We start from the raw sequence: 20,137 nt of genomic DNA on the forward strand, positions 1-20,137 counted from the left end.
AGGGTGTGTGCATTCTTCATGGTAAATAATTTCATACTGCCATGTTTTATGCTTGATTTCCAAGTTCCTAGTCTATACATTTCTTTTATACACACACCTGTTTGATGGTGATTATCATAATCAGTTGCAGTGTCAACCTCCATTCTGTTTTGATCTCTAAAAATATTATAAGAGAATGAAAATTAATTTCAGTTAACATCTGTTGAGGAAGCCTTTGTTATGAACAGGTCAAAAGCCTTTATGAAGTCAGAGGAAAGGGCACTGATCTTAATCCACAGATTTTTAGAAAGAAGTGTCTAAGTAGCCAGAGAGCAGTACAGGTGTTTATGCCATTCTTTGATCTGCACTGCTTGCAAGATAGGATATCATATTTCTTTATTTTAGACAATCCTTGGTTTCTTCGGTTACCAGCTTTCAGAGGCTGGTCTTTGCTGAGTGGGTGGTCATGTCTCTGGAATCTCTTGGGTGCTGCTATAACAGTAGGTTGTTTCCTCAAGCTAGGAATAGACTGAATGCTATTTTAGAATTATATTTCCGATGTACTTGAGAGTGGGAGTGCTGCTGTTGGAGTATTCCTGAAGGATAAGATGATGTCCTAGGCCTTCATAGTTAACATTTTTTTCCAGAATTGCAGTAATATCTTTTTAGATAACTGATGTCAATAGAAGGGTGGTATCAGTGGTTCTATGAGTTGCAATATAAATTTGAGGTGGGAAATTAATCCTTTTTTCACTCTCAGCTGGTCAGAAAAAGAAGACACGACAACTGTAGGAGTTCTAACTATGATGACTTTGGAGCATGTAGATTTCCTAAACTATAAGTGGCCCTTTTGAACTTTTCATAATACTGACACAGGATCCTGGGAATGAAATTATTTTCTTAGACACAATGAGTGCTAGCAAAGCTTAATATATTCACACCTAGCAGCTGCAGTAGGTCACAGCTCTAGCAACTTACTTATTTATCCTTTGTTGATTGAGTTAATTCCACTTGGACAGAAGCTTCTTTCTGGTGAGACCAGAGGTAGTATTTATACTACTAGGGGGAATTTGACCAGGCATCAGGGAACTTCCTTACTCTTTTCGATAAGTGCCATGGGATCTTTTAGATCCACCTGAGCTACCACCATCTCAAGCAGATACGACGTTGGTTTAATGTCTCATTCAAGAGGCAACACACTCAAGAATGCAGCTCTCTTTTTAATGCTACACTGCAGTGTCAGCAATCCATCTACCCAGTGTTGGAATAGAACCCACAGCCTTCTGCACCAAAGGTGAGAGCTGCCTGTTGTGTCACTGACACTGCATTTCTTAAACTTGTTTTAAAATTAAGTTTAAAACAAAAGCCAAACAAATATAAATATCTTATGAGCAGTAAATGCTGTTTCAAAAGTACAATCACTATGTTGTTCAATAAAAACTTTTATTTATAACAGTAAGTCAACACATCCCAGTTCATTATTAAAATGAAAGTCCAGAAATATTTTTGTATAGGTTTTCACAAGCAACTGTCCATATCTTGGATACCGTATAGTGAGGCATACAGTTGTATTGGCATTTTGTTCAGCCATACCTTTTGTATGATGGCAGGTAATTCATTTTTGGGCAGTTGTGTTACAAATATTTACACATATATGAAATATGATGCAACAGCATTCTTCAGGATCATATAAAGTTTCACTTGATATGCACTTGGATATGCAATATTAATGAAAATAATGGAAACAATGCATATTTTCGTAATGCTAAACAAATAACCAGGAACATTTCCAGTGTAGTGCATTACAAATTGCAGTGACAAAGTATTTTTCTCTCTCTCTCTCACTTGAACATCGTACACTATACTTGGTATATAAACATGTAATTTAATCGGTTATGAAAATTTCAACGTAAATATAAAATTTTTCTAATAGGTGGCCAGGAGTGGTTAATATTTCCACTAACAGTGCACCTTAGACAAGCAGTCTTAGTGTGATTGTATTCCTTACAACCTGCCCGCTCACATCGTTTAAGGAAACTAACTCCAAACAATGTCATGGTACCATAATGCACTATGGGTGTGAAGTGGAATTGCACCAAAAAACAATAAAGATGTGAATGTCCTAGAGTAAGCCAGGGTTGACTGACACCTCTGTGTTGTGTAGTTACAAAAAACAAGTGTTTTAGGGTCTAGAACAGTATGTTTAGGGCAAGAGCATGGCAACTTTGATATCTCACCGGCTCAGTGTCAGTTTGAAATTCAAAAAAGGAGATTATTTTGTCCTGTGCTACTTTTATGCCTGTCACACATATTGCAGGTGAGCAGTTTGATAACTTTTTCTGACCTTGGAGAAGAAATTTGTGGCATGGACATGGAGAATGGTGGTAAAGAAATACTCCTGAAAATGTCAGTCCTTTTATTGGTAATAAGGTACAGTTATGCTAGGTCACAAAACTCACTGCATCAGAAACCTTGGCCTTTTATTTCCCCCCATATGCACACACTTGCCCAGTCATATAGACTTCATCCCACCATTTCCTGACAACTTTTAGCAGGACTTGCTTTGCTATGCCCACTGTGAAAGCTGTTGTAGTCTCCATTCAAACCAAACAACTCATTTACCCCCCTCACATACAGAGATAGCACCAAGTGTAATGGAAGCTCTTAAGTACACCGCTGATTCATCATGACACTGTGCCTTACCCCCATCTCCTCCTCATTTGGATTGTTTTTTCTGCTCTTTTCATGCCTGCAGATTTTTGTTTCCTAGTTCAGGAATTTTTGTCACCTTGCCTTTTAATAACATTTCTGTAATCTTCTCCCTGGCATCCCATTGTCACTTCCTGACATAAGATTTAATTCCATAGCTCTGCTTCTCACTTCTGTTGTGTCTTCTTGGTTATCAGGTTGAGAAAGGATAGACAGTGTTATTGGCTTCAGTTTTTAGGCACTCTGTAGGAAGGTCATCAGCTGAAGAAGAGCGCAGTTTAAGTTTGAGTAGTTTTATATAGGATGTGGACACAGGATTGAAAGTGAAACTGGATGTGGTGATATGTGGCTATTCAGCAGTGTTGCGATTAGATGTTAGGAACTCTTTGTTAAAGATGCTATACTGTTTATAAAAAAAAGAGTTGAACTGTTTGGGTTGAATTTTTGGCCGGTATGTAAGATTTCTTTAATGAAAGGGTTGTGTTTAGTATTATTTTGAAAGTTGTTATAGTACAGTTTTTTGTCTTCACTTATTTGCTTTTTAATACGATTGCAACGCTTTCTGTAGTTATCAAGATATTGATAAAATTTTAAAATTCTCTGATACTTCTTGATAATTCTTTTGGTAATCTTCCTTGCTTCAGAATGGCACCACTTTACTAAACTTTCCTCAGCATTATATCCAACAGCAACCTAATTCTGCCATGGTGCAAGTTCTGCCTTCTACAAAGCAGATACATTATAGTTTCCTATAACTCTGTAAGGCCTGATTTCCTTGTTGGTCTCCCAGTCCAAGAAGGGCTAACTAGACTGAAAAAATACTAATGATCCGATAAACCAGAAAGGTGTCACAAGGACACAGTGCAGTGAACTCATCCACTTGCTTATTCTGACTTGGTTCTATCTTCCCCTCCCACTCGGGCTTTAATTGACTTAACTGATTTTATGCATGCCTTATTTCTTTGCTGTTCCCAGCAGAGTTTTATTTAGCTGATTTATTTGTTAATGGAGTTAAACCGCCAGGCATCACATCAGGGAGAACTTTCTGGTTTATTTGCCCTAGTGCGAGTTGCACACTTTCCCAATGGAGACTGAGGGGACAAAACCCAGAACTGTGGGAAGTAGTTTGTTAGCAGCTAAGTTGGCCCAGCAGTTAAAACCTGCTGTGGTGGAAGGTACTAATTGATTTGGTATTTTAAGTGGCTAGTATAATGCTGAAGCGAAACATTTCATGAAATTTTGGAAGTAAAATCCAGGGAACTCTGTACATGATAGGGAGAGGTGGGGATTCAAAGAGCAACAGACTTGTAATATTTTTTGCAAGTCCATGGGATTTTCCTTGCTGTTACCCTTCCTGTACTCCCCTGTCTCATTTGTTTCTCCTATGGATGAGTACCAAGTTTCACCAGACTGAGTAAAGGTCCTCAACCCTTTGTTCCTGCAGGAAGTGAAAGTTGAGAGCTAGTAGCATGGTGGTACTAAACCAGTCAACAAAGGATGACTGGCTGGATGGACAGATAGATAAGTGGGCCAATCTGCTGATTTCACAGCCCAACCAAATTCTTAGCCTCTTAGGTGGCTTACAGGCTTCACAGTTGCTGCTGCTAAAAAGTAGGCATGCTGTGCTTCCGCACATACTTCTTTATTCTAGTGACGCCCTGCTGAAGCAGCACTGGCCTGTGCTGTGCTACCACACATACTTCTCTGTTTTAGCGACGCCCAGCTGAAGCAGCACTGGCCTGTGCTGTGCTACCACACTCTGTTCTAGTGACGCCCTACTGAAGCAGCACTAGCCTGCTAAGTTCCCTGTGCTGAAGTCAATCAGTGACCATTTTTAACTCTGGAATCATCCAGAGCCATTTTTGAGTTCTTATTTTTTAGCAGTTGTCCAGGATGCATCCTTATCCCCAACAGGAGTGTCCCAGGAGGTAGCCTTAACAACAACTGCAGGACCAGAAGAAACCCTCAACTCCATCAGGAGTCGTTCTTAAGAAATTCTTACAAGATACTTGAGCTACCTCATTTGTGAAGCAACACCTCTGCTAAGGTTCTGTCTCATATATGTAAGCTTCTCACCCTATTATAAAAAACAAACATAGTAACCCTTTGGAAAGCCATATTTCACCCATTTGTATCCATGATTTTATTCTTTAAGTTAATTCCCACAGCTAATGATAATAGGTAAAGCTATGAACAGAGACTGACTGCTGAACAAAGAGATTTAACCGAGATCTAATTTCTTGTTCCCATTTAAGATGGGTTCAGTACCCTCAAATCCATGGCTACAAGCTCCATTTCCTTGTCCATCTGAAAGGCCAGAAAAGTTTTACTAGACTGAAAAAAAATACCTTCCAACAGCAGCATCTTTCCTTTGACTTAAACTGGGTGAATAAATGATATGCTGAGATACTAGTACTGCATTATAGCTGTAATTACTCATGAAGTTTGGTATGTGGTAATGATAAAAGTAAACAAGAAATGCCTGTCCATTAGTGTGTATACTGACAAGCTCTTTCAGTTTCACTAATGCAGTGCTTTGAAATGTAGCAACAGCTTTAGAAACTGTGGGCAGATGGCGTCACTGAATGGAGGGTCTCTAATGAATATCTAAAGCAGGCTTTAAACGAATGTGATATGTAGTTTCATGCATGCATGCATTTCTCTTCCACCTTTCCTTTGCTGTATGTTTTTAATTCATCTTTTATGATCCTTAGTGTGCATCTACTTACTTTTTTTTATTGCTCGTCCTCATCCTACATGGCATGCTTCTCAGATTAGATAAATTCATTTATGTATTGGTTTGGAGTTGTACAGTTGCTGAACTGTGATCCTGAGCAACCTCACATAACCAGTGAGCATTAATAAAGGATACGTTTACAGTTTATGAACACCTGCAGGATAATTGAGAGGCTTATTATGTAGGGAAACAGCTGGAGTCTTAAATAAGGCATTATAATCTTTGATAATGTTTATTCATTTTATAGATTTGTGTATTCTGATGAAATCAAAAGTAAAAAATAATTATAAAACATCTGTTTGTACTTGTTAAAGCTTAATATACACTCAGCAAACAAAACGCATAGGGAATATAATGTAATAGAGTTATAAGCTGTGAAAGTGCTTCATAACATATCACTCGCCTAGTTTTGAATTCTGTAATTTCTCTGTGTATACTGCATAAATTGGAGTAGATTATTTAATCACCTCAGATCTCCTGTATAGCACCATAAAAACAAATATATTTCTCACTAGGAGCTTCTATGGTAATCACAAATAAAAGAAGTGGTAAGCGAGGCAATAACATCTAAAAAATGATTTAGAGACTGCTACAGCAACCTTGCCATCCTTGTGTCAATTGAACATATCATTGTTAGTAGCACTGCATTATTAAAAAAGTGTGGTCATTGCAATGTCTATGTATGAAGTCGCGATGCATTAAAAGTACATAAAACTGTGAAAAATTAAAGCTGCTGGGAATATCCTGCCCCGCAAACAGCAGCTTGCGTTGCATGAGAATGTACAATGTTTTAAGTGCTGTATTCTTATAATTATGTGCCAATATTAAATTCATTTTAAAAGGCAAATGTTGGTCAAAAAGGCAATGGACATAATAGTTGCATTTTGGACACCCCCATTGAGAATGCTTCTGGAAAAAGTCTATACAGCTTTTGTAAATAGTTTATCTGGTTAGTCTGCTATCCTTTTCTTTTCTATGACTGGCTCTTAAAAGTGACAAACCGTGCTAAATTACTGATACTAGAGCTCTTACATTGAAAGAGCTTTTCACTTGTAGCTTCAGATGTCTGAGTGAACCATTGAATCTGCCAAAAAAAGTAATGAAGATTGGAGCGAATGTTGTGTTAAAACCAGATGAATTATGCAGAACAGACATGTTCTTTGAGAATAGTCACTTTAACAATGAATCATAACCTACCGCAATTCTTCTTGTCAACAATTAAAAAGAATATCTTCTTAGCTAATGCCATTGTTTTCAACTTCATTGCTCAAGAATGTGGGTGGCAAAAAGGTCCAAAGTCAGATAGAGTTTTAAACATTTATGTCATTTACTGAATAAATTAGTAAAACAAGTTTAGCATCAGGATGCATTTCCTGAACAGTTATAAGAAGTATGAAATTCTAATGTCTGGTGTTTTTGACTGACAATGATTTACCAGAAAATCAAACATTTTATAATGGACATGGCACAAATATAAAGCAGTCAGGGACAATTGAAAGGTATGGCATGCATGTATACAGTGTACTCGCACAAGTGTCTTTGCATGCTGTAGCCATTTCTTCTGTCAGACTTCATGGACAAATGTTTTTTGCTCACTTAAGATTTACTGTGCAAGATTTTATCTTATTTTGACTTACCTTCAACGTTTTAGTTGGCACTTAAATTTATCTCAGCATCCATTGTCTTACTTGGGCGTTACCTTGAAATATGTAATTTTCTTGTCTTCATTGTGCTTCTTCTACATCAGTACTTTTTATATTCAGGTCATAGCTTGGACATTTTTTGTCACATCATGGAACATTACTAGTTCATGTCTAGATTTCATGGAGCATTGCTACTTATTTAAACTGTTGTCATCTTTAGATAATCTTAAAAGGAAATTATCTCAGTTCAGAATTTGAAATACTTGTAGTTATAAAATGACATATTTTAGTTTCAAAAGCATTACAGTGGGTTTCTGGTGATGTGGTAAAATTCTGACATTTCTGTGGATGCATAAACATAGACTTGTGGGTGGACATTAGCAAAGTACAAATGCTGAACAAGACTAATTTGCCTTGTAATTCCCACTATCCTTACAGCCTAAACCATACTGGCATTAATTGTCTGTAGCCTAACTCTACTGTATAAAAAACAAAAAAAAAAAAAAGAGAAAAAAGATTGAACAAGTGTGTGCGCACGTGTCTATATACATATATGTGTGTGTGTTATGAAGGGGGTCATAAACCCCCTATGTTGGGGGCTGTGCCCCCCACACCCTCTTAAAATTATATATACAAACTCTGAGATCACACTACATTGAAGAAAAGGGTAAATGTCTTGATGCTTGCTGTACAGCGACCTCCATCAAAAACTCGATCAAATGGTCCCAACTATTTGAATTTCAAGTTTCTGTATATAAAATGTCTTCGAATTAAATGTGTTTAAGTAGGCATTTGTTAGTACCTACAAAAGATTTAGTTGGACCGTGTGTTAGATTTCATTTATTTAAAGTCGTACATTGAGTGGGCCTGTTTTTGCTTTTTTATTTATTTGTTATTATTATTACTTTAGTTTACTCATAGATCCATAGTATGCTTTCTTTATTGGTATAACCGAAACTGTCTTTTCAAATCTTCATTGAAGACCCCATTTTGAATGTCATCATGAGTGTCAAATTGCAATGCCTCATCAGTTATAAATTTATAGCAGGCTTATTGCATTTGGATATTTTGTTTTGACTGTTAACAAAGACTTGTACTAAAAGGTTAGTTTACTGGTTTTGGCTCTGCTACCCACTGTGCAATTGCTTAATGGTAAACTCAGTGGCTTCAGTGACCTTAACTTATTCTAGATTTAACTAATCATTAACCCCTCTTAGGTTTGCTTCAGTTTAGAAGTTTCAATTACAGCTACTAAATATGAATAATTCCAGCTTTCACCTTCCATGAGAAATATGTACTACTTTGGTCTCTACTCTAATATTGCATAGTCCCTGTAATAGAAAAGTTGCCTACCCACCGTATTCATTTTCTGGAAATGTTTTCATCTGCAAAGGATATGATTGATATCGTATTTTATTGCTTTATGTTTATGTATTTCTTTCTGCTTATCCCGGTTAGGGGTCACCACAGCGGAACTCCAGTCTGCTAATGATTGGCAGTTGATTTTTACGGTGCCGAGTTGCCAGCCTGATGCCCAACCTTCAAAGAAGGCACACCCATTCACGCACACACCTACCTGCATGTCTTATATGTTTATAATGATTCAAAAACAATAACATGAAAGTATTCAATTACCCTTACAGAATAGAACAAATATATTGTATTTTATTATATTACATTTTTGAGTTTTTATTTTTATTTCTGTTTTGAATATAAGCAGTTCACTTGTATTTATATTTAATAACTGTTATTTAGAAACTAAGGTCTGTTTTATGCAGTGTTTGTATGGCTGAGTATCATGACATCTACTCTTCACTTTCAATCACTTATATCACCTGCATAATAATTCTTAAGACTACTTTGTTCAGAACTTTTTTTCTGTACTTAATTTGTTTATTCAGAATACTATTGATACAGATACATTAATTTTCTTTTAGATGTATTCACTTGTGCTGGCATGTTATGTTTGTTTGTGTAAGAGACAGAGAGAGAGACACTAGGTGACTTAGGTGACTTGGTAGTTAATAAAATTATATTGATTACTTCACCAGGAATTGGTATATATTCTGCACCTTATTGTTTTTCCCGCACCTTACTGTTATTGTTTTTCCCTCTCATAAAGAATGCCCATACAGTGTCATACCTCTCAATTTTCCATAATTTCACAGAATGTCCAGATTTTTGCCTTATATTTTTTCCATTCCTGGTATTTGTTTATTTATTTTTAACAAATCACTGGAGATGAAAGTCATTAAATAATGACAGAGATTTGTGTTTTAGACTTCATGCCCTTGAGAAATTGCATGCTAATGCAAAACCTGGTATTTTAGCAACTTCCTAAGTTTATAAGTACTATATTTAAAATCTGTCATGATTTTGGCCTTTGTTACCCCTTTTTTGTTGGCTTTGTCCAGAGTTATTGGGCTAAGAGGTTGAGAGGTATGTATAGTATTATTCATTAGCAGTTTAGTTTTTAGGACTAACACTTTTCTATAGAGGTTTTCATTATTCAAATATTTAATTAGATTTAGTCCTGTGTTATCATTTTTACTTTCCTTTTGGGAAAGATAGTACTGCATCTTTTTAATGCACTGCTTCTTCTGCCTATTAGTCTTATTTGTCAGATGCATGTGTTTACAGTGCAAAACATTATTTCAGACTTTCAATGATTTTACTGTAAAAGGTCTGCTTTCCTACTACATCCATTTTCCAGGTAGGGAGTTAAGGCTCAAAATTGATTAGAGCTTTCACAGATACTGGTGATAAGGAATACCACACACAAACCTGTGTAAGTTGACACTGATGTAAGCTTTCATTAATGCATACAGGAAAGGTAAGAAGCCGCTAATGCCAGCTTTGTTGACTGTAAATAAATGGTAGTGCTCACTAATGTAAGTAAGTATTTTTTCTCTGTTTATTTGCTAAGTTTTTCTGCATAGCTGCCTAGCTTGAGCATTTTCTGGCTTGTTAAACTTGATTTCTGTATTAGTAGCTGTATTTAGAGCACAACCAAAAGCTGTTTGCTGAATTTCCTGTTTGCACTTAATTTTAAATCGTTTTTTTCTTAAAACTTGCATATTTTCTGTCCTTGACCTAGCACTCTTGTGTGGGGTCATTTACTGCACTGTTATAACTTGATATTACTTGTGAACCTCTGCTATCTCTGTAAAAACAAAAACAAAAAAATCTTGCTTTTTTCCCACTTTTCTGAGAGTTAAAAGTTCAGTTACAGGCTTGCTGTTCCTGAACTGTTTGAAAGTTTCTGTGAGGCCATTTTGCTTGGGCTGAAGGAGGGTCTCTGTGTTTATCAGTGGCAGTGACTAACATTGAGCAGCTTCCTGCCCCGGAGAGGTGGTTACTGACTTGAAACTGTAGTTTTATTGGCCACTAGGGTCATTTCCATAACTCCTTCATCTTCCTCTCTTAAAACCTAGTTGCCTCGTGGTTTGAGCGTCTTTTCAGGCTTGTTGGCTGTTGGTGAAGCACCCTCCAAGAGGAAAAACGCTGAGAGAAGAAGGGAGCCACTTTTGAGATTTCAAGTATTTTTCTCTGTTTATTTGCTAAGTTTTTCTGCATAGCTGCCTAGCTTGAGCATTTTCTGGCTTGTTAAACTTGATTTCTGTATTAGTAGCTGTATTTAGAGCACAACCAAAAGCTGTTTGCTGAATTTCCTGTTTGCACTTAATTTTAAATCGTTTTTTCTTAAAACTTGCATATTTTCTGTCCTTGACCTAGCACTCTTGTGTGGGGTCATTTACTGCACTGTTATAACTTGATATTACTTGTGAACCTCTGCTATCTCTGTAAAAACAAAAGCAAAAAAAATCTTGCTTTTTTCCCACTTTTCTGAGAGTTAAAAGTTCAGTTACAGGCTTGCTGTTCCTGAACTGTTTGAAAGTTTCTGTGAGGCCATTTTTGCTTGGGCTGAAGGAGGGTCTCTGTGTTTATCAGTGGCAGTGACTAACATTGAGCAGCTTCCTGCCCCGGAGAGGTGGTTACTGACTTGAAACTGTAGTTTTATTGGCCACTAGGGTCATTTCCATAACTCCTTCATCTTCCTCTCTTAAAACCTAGTTGCCTCGTGGTTTGAGCGTCTTTTCAGGCTTGTTGGCTGTTGGTGAAGCACCCTCCAAGAGGAAAAACGCTGAGAGAAGAAGGAGCCACTTTTGAGATTTTAAGTAGTTTTTCTCTGTTTATTTGCTAAGTTTTTCTGCATAGCTGCCTAGCTTGAGCATTTTCTGGCTTGTTAAACTTGATTTCTGTATTATTAGCTGTATTTAGAGCACAACCAAAAGCTGTTTGCTGAATTTCCTGTTTGCACTTAATTTTAAATCGTTTTTTCTTAAAACTTGCATATTTTCTGTCCTTGACCTAGCACTCTTGTGTGGGGTCATTTACTGCACTGTTATAACTTGATATTACTTGTGAACCTCTGCTATCTCTGTAAAAATCAAAACAAAAAAACTCTTGCTTTTTTCCCACTTTTCTGAGAGTTAAAAGTTCAGTTACAGGCTTGCTGTTCCTGAACTGTTTGAAAGTTTCTGTGAGGCCATTTTGCTTGGGCTGAAGGAGGGTCTCTGTGTTTATCAGTGGCAGTGACTAACATTGAGCAGCTTCCCTGCCCCGGAGAGGTGGTTACTGACTTGAAACTGTAGTTTTATTGGCCACTAGGGTCATTTCCATAACTCCTTCATCTTCCTCTCTTAAAACCTAGTTGCCTCGTGGTTTGAGCGTCTTTTCAGGCTTGTTGGCTGTTGGTGAAGCACCCTCCAAGAGGAAAAACGCTGAGAGAAGAAGGGAGCCACTTTGAGATTTTAAGTATTTTTCTCTGTTTATTTGCTAAGTTTTTCTGCATAGCTGCCTAGCTTGAGCATTTTCTGGCTTGTTAAACTTGATTTCTGTATTAGTAGCTGTATTTAGAGCACAACCAAAAGCTGTTTGCTGAATTTCCTGTTTGCACTTAATTTTAAATCGTTTTTTCTTAAAACTTGCATATTTTCTGTCCTTGACCTAGCACTCTTGTGTGGGGTCATTTACTGCACTGTTATAACTTGATATTACTTGTGAACCTCTGCTATCTCTGTAAAAACAAAACAAAAAAAAATCTTGCTTTTTCCCACTTTTCTGAGAGTTAAAAAGTTCAGTTACAGGCTTGCTGTTCCTGAACTGTTTGAAAGTTTCTGTGAGGCCATTTTGCTTGGGCTGAAGGAGGGTCTCTGTGTTTATCAGTGGCAGTGACTAACATTGAGCAGCTTCCTGCCCCGGAGAGGTGGTTACTGACTTGAAACTGTAGTTTTATTGGCCACTAGGGTCATTTCCATAACTCATTCATTTGTCCTCGGAGGAGTGGTTTAGGGCAGTGACTTGTGGTTTGTTGGCCAATTTGGGTCATTTCTTTTCCAGCCCCTGCTATAAAGCACGCTTTAGCGATTTAGCCGGAGTTGCTACTGTTGCACACTAGGGCAGCCGTTAAGCAGGTTTAAACTATTCGGCTACCTAAAGTCCACTCTTCAAATTTTCCTTAAAACTACCTTCCTCGAACTATACTACTGATCTAATCAGCGTATCCTATAATTAAAAGATCATCTCTACTTGACTCCAAGTAGACTATTCTCTATCTGTTAAACGTAGCACTTGCTCCTACAGTACTTATTACCTTGATACGGCACTCTTGTCATAGATAGTACCCCAAAAGGCAACCCCCATTTCTCGGTCACCCACGTCCCCGAATCTTTTTAAAGTTTTTGTCTATTCCTTCTAGCATGTCGAGGGATCAGTTGCTAGTGTCCTCTCCTGCTCAGCTGGTGAACCTGGGAATATTGAGGCAATGTTACAATTGCCTCATGTACACAGACAACCCTCTCCTCCTCCCACAAAACACAAATACATGCGAGATGCAACTACACGGCCAAACTGGAGGCTGAGCTCTCTCAACATAGGACTGGCAAGACCAGTCAGGAGGAGAAGGTTACCACACACACTATAGACCCAGTCTCACATATTACCATTACAACCTCAAATCATACACATAAACACACAAAGACATACTCGGAGGCTCTGATCAAAAATCTACCAAAACAGCAGAGGCCACCAAAGCAGACACCCAAACAACCACCACCTCAGAACACAACACCTGCAACACATAGACCTCACAGTCAGAGTGTCAAACAGTCACAGCCCTTAAGGCCAAACACAATGCCAGACACACTAGTCATTGGTGACTCCATAGTCAGACACACTGACGTCCCGCTCACCAGACTGAGTAAGGAGAAGGTCACAGTAAGCTGCCTGTCGGGCGCTAGAATCCGCCACATAACGCAAGCACTCAGGTCTCTCAACAGCAGGTACAAATATGATTCAGTCATTGTCCACGCTGGTGTAAACGACCTGAGACGCACCTCCTTGGACTACATGAAAAGAGACATTGAGGAGCTCTCTGATTATGTAGCCCAGACAGGTATGACCCTGACCTTGAGCAGTATCCTACCTTCACCAAGAATGATGCCACAATACAGAGATAAGATGATCAGCTTTAACAATTGGCTTAAACACTGGTGTCATTCAAAGGGGATCCAGTGTCTGTCTGCCTGGGATGACATGCTGGACAAGCCACGCTGCGCAAGGGACGGCTTGCACCTGTCACCCTGGGATTCGGATATTGGCAAAGGCTCTTGCCACCCCCATAGTGCCTTTTTAGGCAAGGCTCAAATTCTAAACCTACCACCCTAGAACACAAAAAGGAAAAACTAAGGGTAATGCTGCTCAATGCCAGAAGTCTAAATCTCAAAATGCACGCACTCGAGGCCCTTCTCAGTATGGAGAACATCGATGTCTGTGCTGTGACAGAAACCTGGTTCAAGGCTCCTGAGAGCACCCCGGCGCTATCAGGTTTTACCTCATATCATGCGTTCCGCCCCAAAATCTGGACAATACCAAGAAAGGAGGGTATCCATATTCATCAAGGACACCCACACCTCAAGACTGGTGGCAACGCACGATGCATCGGAGACCATCCAGGTGCAATTAACCATAGGCAAGACTGCTCTGCAAATTGTAGCATGTTACAGGCCACCCTCACAAACTCAGGAACCTCACATGGCCTTCCTGAAAACACTAGAGGGGATAAATGTATCACCAAACACCATCATACTAGGTGACTTCAATTACCCTAATATAGACTGGGAACACTACTCAAGCCCAAACACCCTAGCCCAAAAGTTCCTGGAATTCATAAACTCAAATGCCATGGAACAACTAGTCACCATCCCCACAAGAGGAGATAACATACTTGATCTCATCATCACGAACATGGGAGCACAATGTTCAACACCGGAGGTGTACCCTCACTGGTGAGATCAGACCACAAACTAATCTCGCTGGAGGTCCTCATCCCACCCCACCTGAAATAAAAAGCCCACAGTAAAGAACTTCTCCCCAGCCGACTTCACACTTCTAAAGCCTAGTCTGCTCTCCTTTAAGGCCCCCGAGCCGGCGGAAAACAGTACTCAAGCCGCTGAATCACTTACAAATGCCTTCTACCAGCACCTGCAGGACTGCATGGATAAGGCAATCCCAAGCAAAACAAAGACTCTTTGTACCAAAGGCAAGCGTCCAATCTGGTGGACCCCAGCCATAAACAAACTCTACAACAAAAGGAGGAAGCTACTACAAGATAGAGCAAAATCCTTAAAAGGTAAGACACCCTTGATCACTGTAAGTAAAAACTAAGAGCTCTCATAAAATCATCCAAAGCAAATTTCGAGAGAAAAATAGCTAAAGACTCAAAAGACAATCATAAGGCCTTCTTTAGCTATGTTAGAAACCTGGGAGGAAACTCCCAGATATGCTCAGAGCTAGTTCAAAATGATGTGAAGATTACTGATCCTACAGACATTGCCAACATACTGGCTGACAGGTTCAGTGCAAACTTCTCCCCTCCCCAAAAGGAGAGATATCTATACCAAACGATTGCAGCCCCCAAACATCTCCAGCGCCCAAGTGAGAACTGCTCTCTCCAAAGCAAAAACACAGCATCCATGGGACCTGATGGTGTCCCCGGCTGTGTGCTCCATGAACTCAATGAGGAATTAAACCCACAGCTAGGACAGCTGTTTAATCAAAGTCTTACCTCTGGATACGCACTCCAGGAGTGGCGCACTGCAACTGTGGTACCACTTCACAAAGGCGGTGCCTCCACCGACCCTGGAAATTACCGCCCATTAGCTTGACAAGCCTTATCTGCAAAGCCATGGAGAGGATCATAATGGACCTCATAAATAAAGACATAGGGAATTTGCAGACTTTGGATCCAACCCAGTTTGGCTTTGTCAAAGGCAGATCATGCCTTTTAAACTTGGTTGACTTTTTCAAACAGTCACCAAAGCCATTGATGAGGGAAAGGCAGTCCATACAGCCTACCTCGATCTGGCTAAGGCCTTCGATACAATACCCCATTCGGGTATCATTGAAAACTCATCAGCTTAAATGTCAACCCATACATCACAAGATGGGTTGCAAACTGGCTGAGTGACAGAACCCACAGGGTCAGAGCTGCTGGTGCCATGTCAGACTCAAAGCCTGTCACAAGTGGTGTCCCACAGGGCTCAGTCCTGGGCCCACTCTTGTTTGGCATCTACTTTTCCAAGTACAAGCAAACACAGGAGGGTTATGGCTGACAAAGTTTGCAGATGACTGCAAACTGGGCGCCATAGTAGAAAACACATCTGACACAGATATCCTTCAGAAGGGTCTCACAGAAACGGATAACTGGTGCCAGAGCCACGGCCTAAAGTTAAATGCCAAAAATGCATAGTCATACCCTTCGGGAAAAACAAGGTTACCCCTAGCTACCAAATAGGTGGCAATCCACTGAGCACAGAAGAAGTTATCAGGGACCTGGGGACCCAGGTTGATAGTAGTCTGTCATTCGACACCCATGTAGCTAAAGTAGTTAGGAAGACCTTCTACATTGCCCACCTTATCATGAAGGGATTCTCATCTAGATCAAGGGAGGTCATAGTCTCCCTTTACTCATCACTCATCAGACCAATGATTGAGTACAATGCCCCATTCGAATGTATCTGACCCGACACTTGCAGCAGCTGGAGAGGCCACAAAAGTTCCTCACCAAAAGGATAAAGGGTCTCAAAAATCTGTCCTATGCTGCCCGACTAAAAGAACTCCAGCTCTATTCAGTCGCCACCGCTTGCTCAGAGGTGACCTTTGCCTAACATACAAGGCCATGTCAAACCCAGATTTGATGAATATGCTTCACCTCAAAAATCTAGATCCATCAGAGCCACAAGGGCGGAGACTTAAACCTTGACACGGCTATTAATAGGACGTGCTGGAGGGATAGATTCATCACCCAAAGACTCCCTATGCTGTGGAACAAAATCCCGGTACATGTGAGGCAGAGCACCTCGCTGGCCTTGTTCAAGAGAAATCTTGACCAATGGATGGGAGATCGCAGATATACCCCAGGGATTACCTCAGTGTCACTGCTCGACAGAGGCACAGAAAAATAATGGGTATAGTTCCCCATACTAAAGGGGTGGCCTAAGCCACAAAACGATGGGCTAGGCTTGTAAATGCCCTCGGGCAGATAGCCTAGTATGAACCTATGAACCTATGAATAGTGACGGAATTTGAGTGCCTAGGAAACACACAACAATATTCCTCATTGGCAGGGCAATAAACTTATGGTTAAGAAAAAAATGCCAGAAAATTGCAAGTTAAAGTGATTAATGTAACTAGTTTAGGAACCAAAAAAATACTTCATTAAAATCTCAAATGTATTGACAAGCAATTACATTTGTAAGTTTAAAATTGTTAAAATACTCTCAATTTGATATTCAGGATCACTATAATTTGAATCTTCAAATCACATATTAACAGCACTTATATATATATATATATATTTTTTTTTTTTTTTTTTTTACTAGATATGAACCTCAGAGTAGGTTTAGTAAGAAAAAAATTGTTTGAAAAACTGTGTCCACATTCTGCTTTCAACATAATTTGCCGTCTGGTTTCAGTTTTTAAAAACAGCAGAAAATATGTGACTTATTTGGTTCCTTTTAACAGTTTGCAGTATTTAAACATAATCACTAACATGTTTGGCTATACTGGAATGCTTATATAAAACATGTTTTCCTTTGTAATCTCAGGTATTCATTATTAGATATTTCTAGCATGAAAATGCTTAAAAATTATGGTCCAGATTCCAAAAGAGTTGCTGTCGATGTAAGTATGCCCAGATTATAAAAGACATGCTCTCAGTGTAAGTGACTTACTTTGGTGTAAGGCCTATCTGTAAACAAGCTTTAAATAGGGACCACATTCCAAAAGACCTGCTCTCGCTGTAAGTGTTCACTTACACTGATAGCAAATCTTTTGGAATTGAAGCTTTTATGTAATTGTATATTTAACTGTTTCAAAAAGATATCACGAACATAGCTAGGGTGTGATGAAGGGATCAGTCACCTTGGCACAAAGTGTAAGGAGGGCATGCAGTCTCTTGATCTGTGCATTTAGAAACAGCATTCTCTATATTGTATAAACTGTAGCAACCAGTTTGCTAGAATTTAACTCATTACAGCAGAGTGCGCCTCCAGGCATTTCTGCAGTTACCTCCTACTGCACCTTTAGGCATTAAATATTGCTTGTTCATATTTGCATTACTAATTCCAAAACTGTGCTACATACAAGGCATCAGAATATTTTATCTTGAAGCATACATGATGGCGAACACAACTGTAATGATATTTTACCTGTGTCAATGAGTATTTGTTAGAACTGTAAGGTGCTAACTTCATTTTTTTAAAGGCTCAAGCCACAACCACTAGGAGTTAAAGGTACACACTCAAAAGAGCTGTACTAGAGAGGTAATGAGTTAAAAGAAGAAACCTTTTTTATTATCTGTATAAAACATTTCATGATATAAACTGCATGTTATAAATAAAGTAGTTTTATGTAGCATGTAGGCAGTTGCTTTTTAAATAGGGAGCGCTACTTCAGTGACTGTATGTGTTAAAGATATTAAAGTAAACAAGTACTTTTTAGGTTGTAAGAAATCTAAGTTTTACAGTATGACAAGAGAAGAAAGACTGAACAAAAACAAGTTTAATGTTAATATTTTGTGAACTTGGGCTTGTGGGGTGTAACAGTGCACTGATCCTAGGGTCATAGGCTCATAGGATGTTACTAGGCTAATGGCCCTAAGGTCTTTACATGCCTTGCCTAGTTCTACCCTTATTTCCACAGTCAGCACCTAATGCCCTTGTCCAAGAGTGACACAGGTGGTACCCCTGGGGTGAATTTATGGTTACCCATCCAATCATCCAGATTGCATTTGAAAAGGCCACTGAGGTTCTCTGACATGAAGTGGGAGTCTGTTCTAAAGGTATAGTAATCTGTGGTAGACAAATCTCTCCCTCCAGCAGGTTCTGTTAATGTCACATAGGTTAAGGTCTTTAGAGCAAGTAAGCTGTGTACCATTTGACTTGGGGATATGCAGCATTCCCAGTAAAGCAGGGTCAGAGATTGCCTTGTATGCAAGGGAGAGATTACCTCCAAGTAGTCTGTATGAAACAGAGTAAAGTGACAGTGATTTCAGACAATCTACCTAGGACAGATGCTGAAGTCCTTGAATTTTCCTTGTGAGGAACCTTTGTGGCTTCTTCCGTTGCTGCAAGTGCTTGGAAAGGTACATACGAAAAGGCGTGTTGTACTCAATTATTTGCCAGATGAGGGGAGAGTACAGGGGGATTATAACTTCTTTTTTTCTGGAGGCAATGCCCTTACTTATGAGATGATCAGTATAGAATGCTCTTCATACCACTATGGAGACATGGTGATCAAAGGTAAGATCGCTGTCAACCTGTGTGCCCAGGTGTCTCACCACTTATGGTGTTGCTATTGATGTGGTAGTTAGCAGGAACATAGCTCTACCAAAAAGGATGGTAATGCATTTTTTACATTGTTTAAGGCCATGACTTTGGCACCAATCATTTGTTTAAAACCCTCTTGTGGGATGCAGACATCATTTGGAGATTCTATAACCGCTCCCAGTTTTCAATCATCAGCAAACCTTGTCTGCCACAGACCTTTAGTTTTTGCTTTTACCTCAGAGAAATAGATTCCAAAACAGTAGAGACCTAGGACTGATTCCTGTGGAATACCACTGGCTACAGGTCTGCTGCTGGAGGTGGATCCCCCTATTTTGACTATATGTGTTCTATCAATGAGCCACTTAGTGACCCATCTAACAATATAAGGATTGATACCTAGCTGGGTGAGTTTGTCAATGATGTCTGAGAGGGGGATAGTGAGGAAAGCCTTGGATAAGTCTGTGTAGGCTTTATGCACAGATTTCCCCTCGTCCAGGGCCATGGTGACTGTTTTGAAGAAGTCCACCAGGTTTAACAGGCATGATCTCTGTTTGACAAATCCAAACTGAGTAGGGTCAAGTGTTTGGAGAGTACCTAAATCTTTGTTGATAAGGTCCAGGATTTTTCACTCTATGACCTTGCAGATAAGGCTAGTCAGGCTAATAGGTCTATAGTTCCTGGGGTCAGTGGAAGCACTGCCTTTGTGCAAGGGAATAATGGTGGCAGTTTTCCATTCAGCTGAGATGAAGCCAATGCTTAGACTATGATTGAAAAGAGTACCCAATGGTGTTACTAATTCTTGTTGGAGCCCAAGTAGGATGCAGCCTGGGATGTTATCCAGTCCAATAGATGCTGTGTTTTTGCTCTTAGGACATTTACGACCTGCTATTTAGAGATGCAAGATAAGGGACAAGTGGTAGGGATATCATTTGGTATGTCTGGCGGGGACAGGGGCATGAAGTTTTCACAGTCTCTATCAGCCAATAGGTTAGGTATGTCCACGGGCTCAGTATATGTGATATCATTAACTACCAGTACAGCACAAATCTGGGCCTTCCTTTTAAGTTACAGACATAACTAAAGAAGCCTTATGGTTATTGTTAGTCGAGGAAGCTAATTTGGATTCGTAGTTTGCTTTGGAGGACTTTGGTAGAAGTCTAATTTGCTTGTTTAAGCTG

The 20,137-nt window shown here is 39.4% G+C and overlaps 1 protein-coding gene across 1 annotated transcript in view; it reads left to right on the forward strand.

Annotated features, from left to right (window-relative positions):
• Nucleotides 1-20,137, forward strand: part of PARD3B (par-3 family cell polarity regulator beta) — a 5,075,916-nt gene that overhangs the window by 2,595,611 nt on the left and 2,460,168 nt on the right. Inside the window, exon 12 of the mRNA XM_044075955.1 lies at nt 3,712-3,736. Within this exon, the coding sequence (XP_043931890.1) occupies nt 3,712-3,736 (25 nt within the window). The remainder of the gene's footprint in view (nt 1-3,711; nt 3,737-20,137) is intronic.

This window comes from Protopterus annectens, chromosome 6.part1 (genome assembly GCF_019279795.1).
Source record: "Protopterus annectens isolate FY-2018-M chromosome 6.part1, PAN1.0, whole genome shotgun sequence".
Classification (NCBI taxonomy): Eukaryota; Metazoa; Chordata; order Ceratodontiformes; family Protopteridae; genus Protopterus; species Protopterus annectens.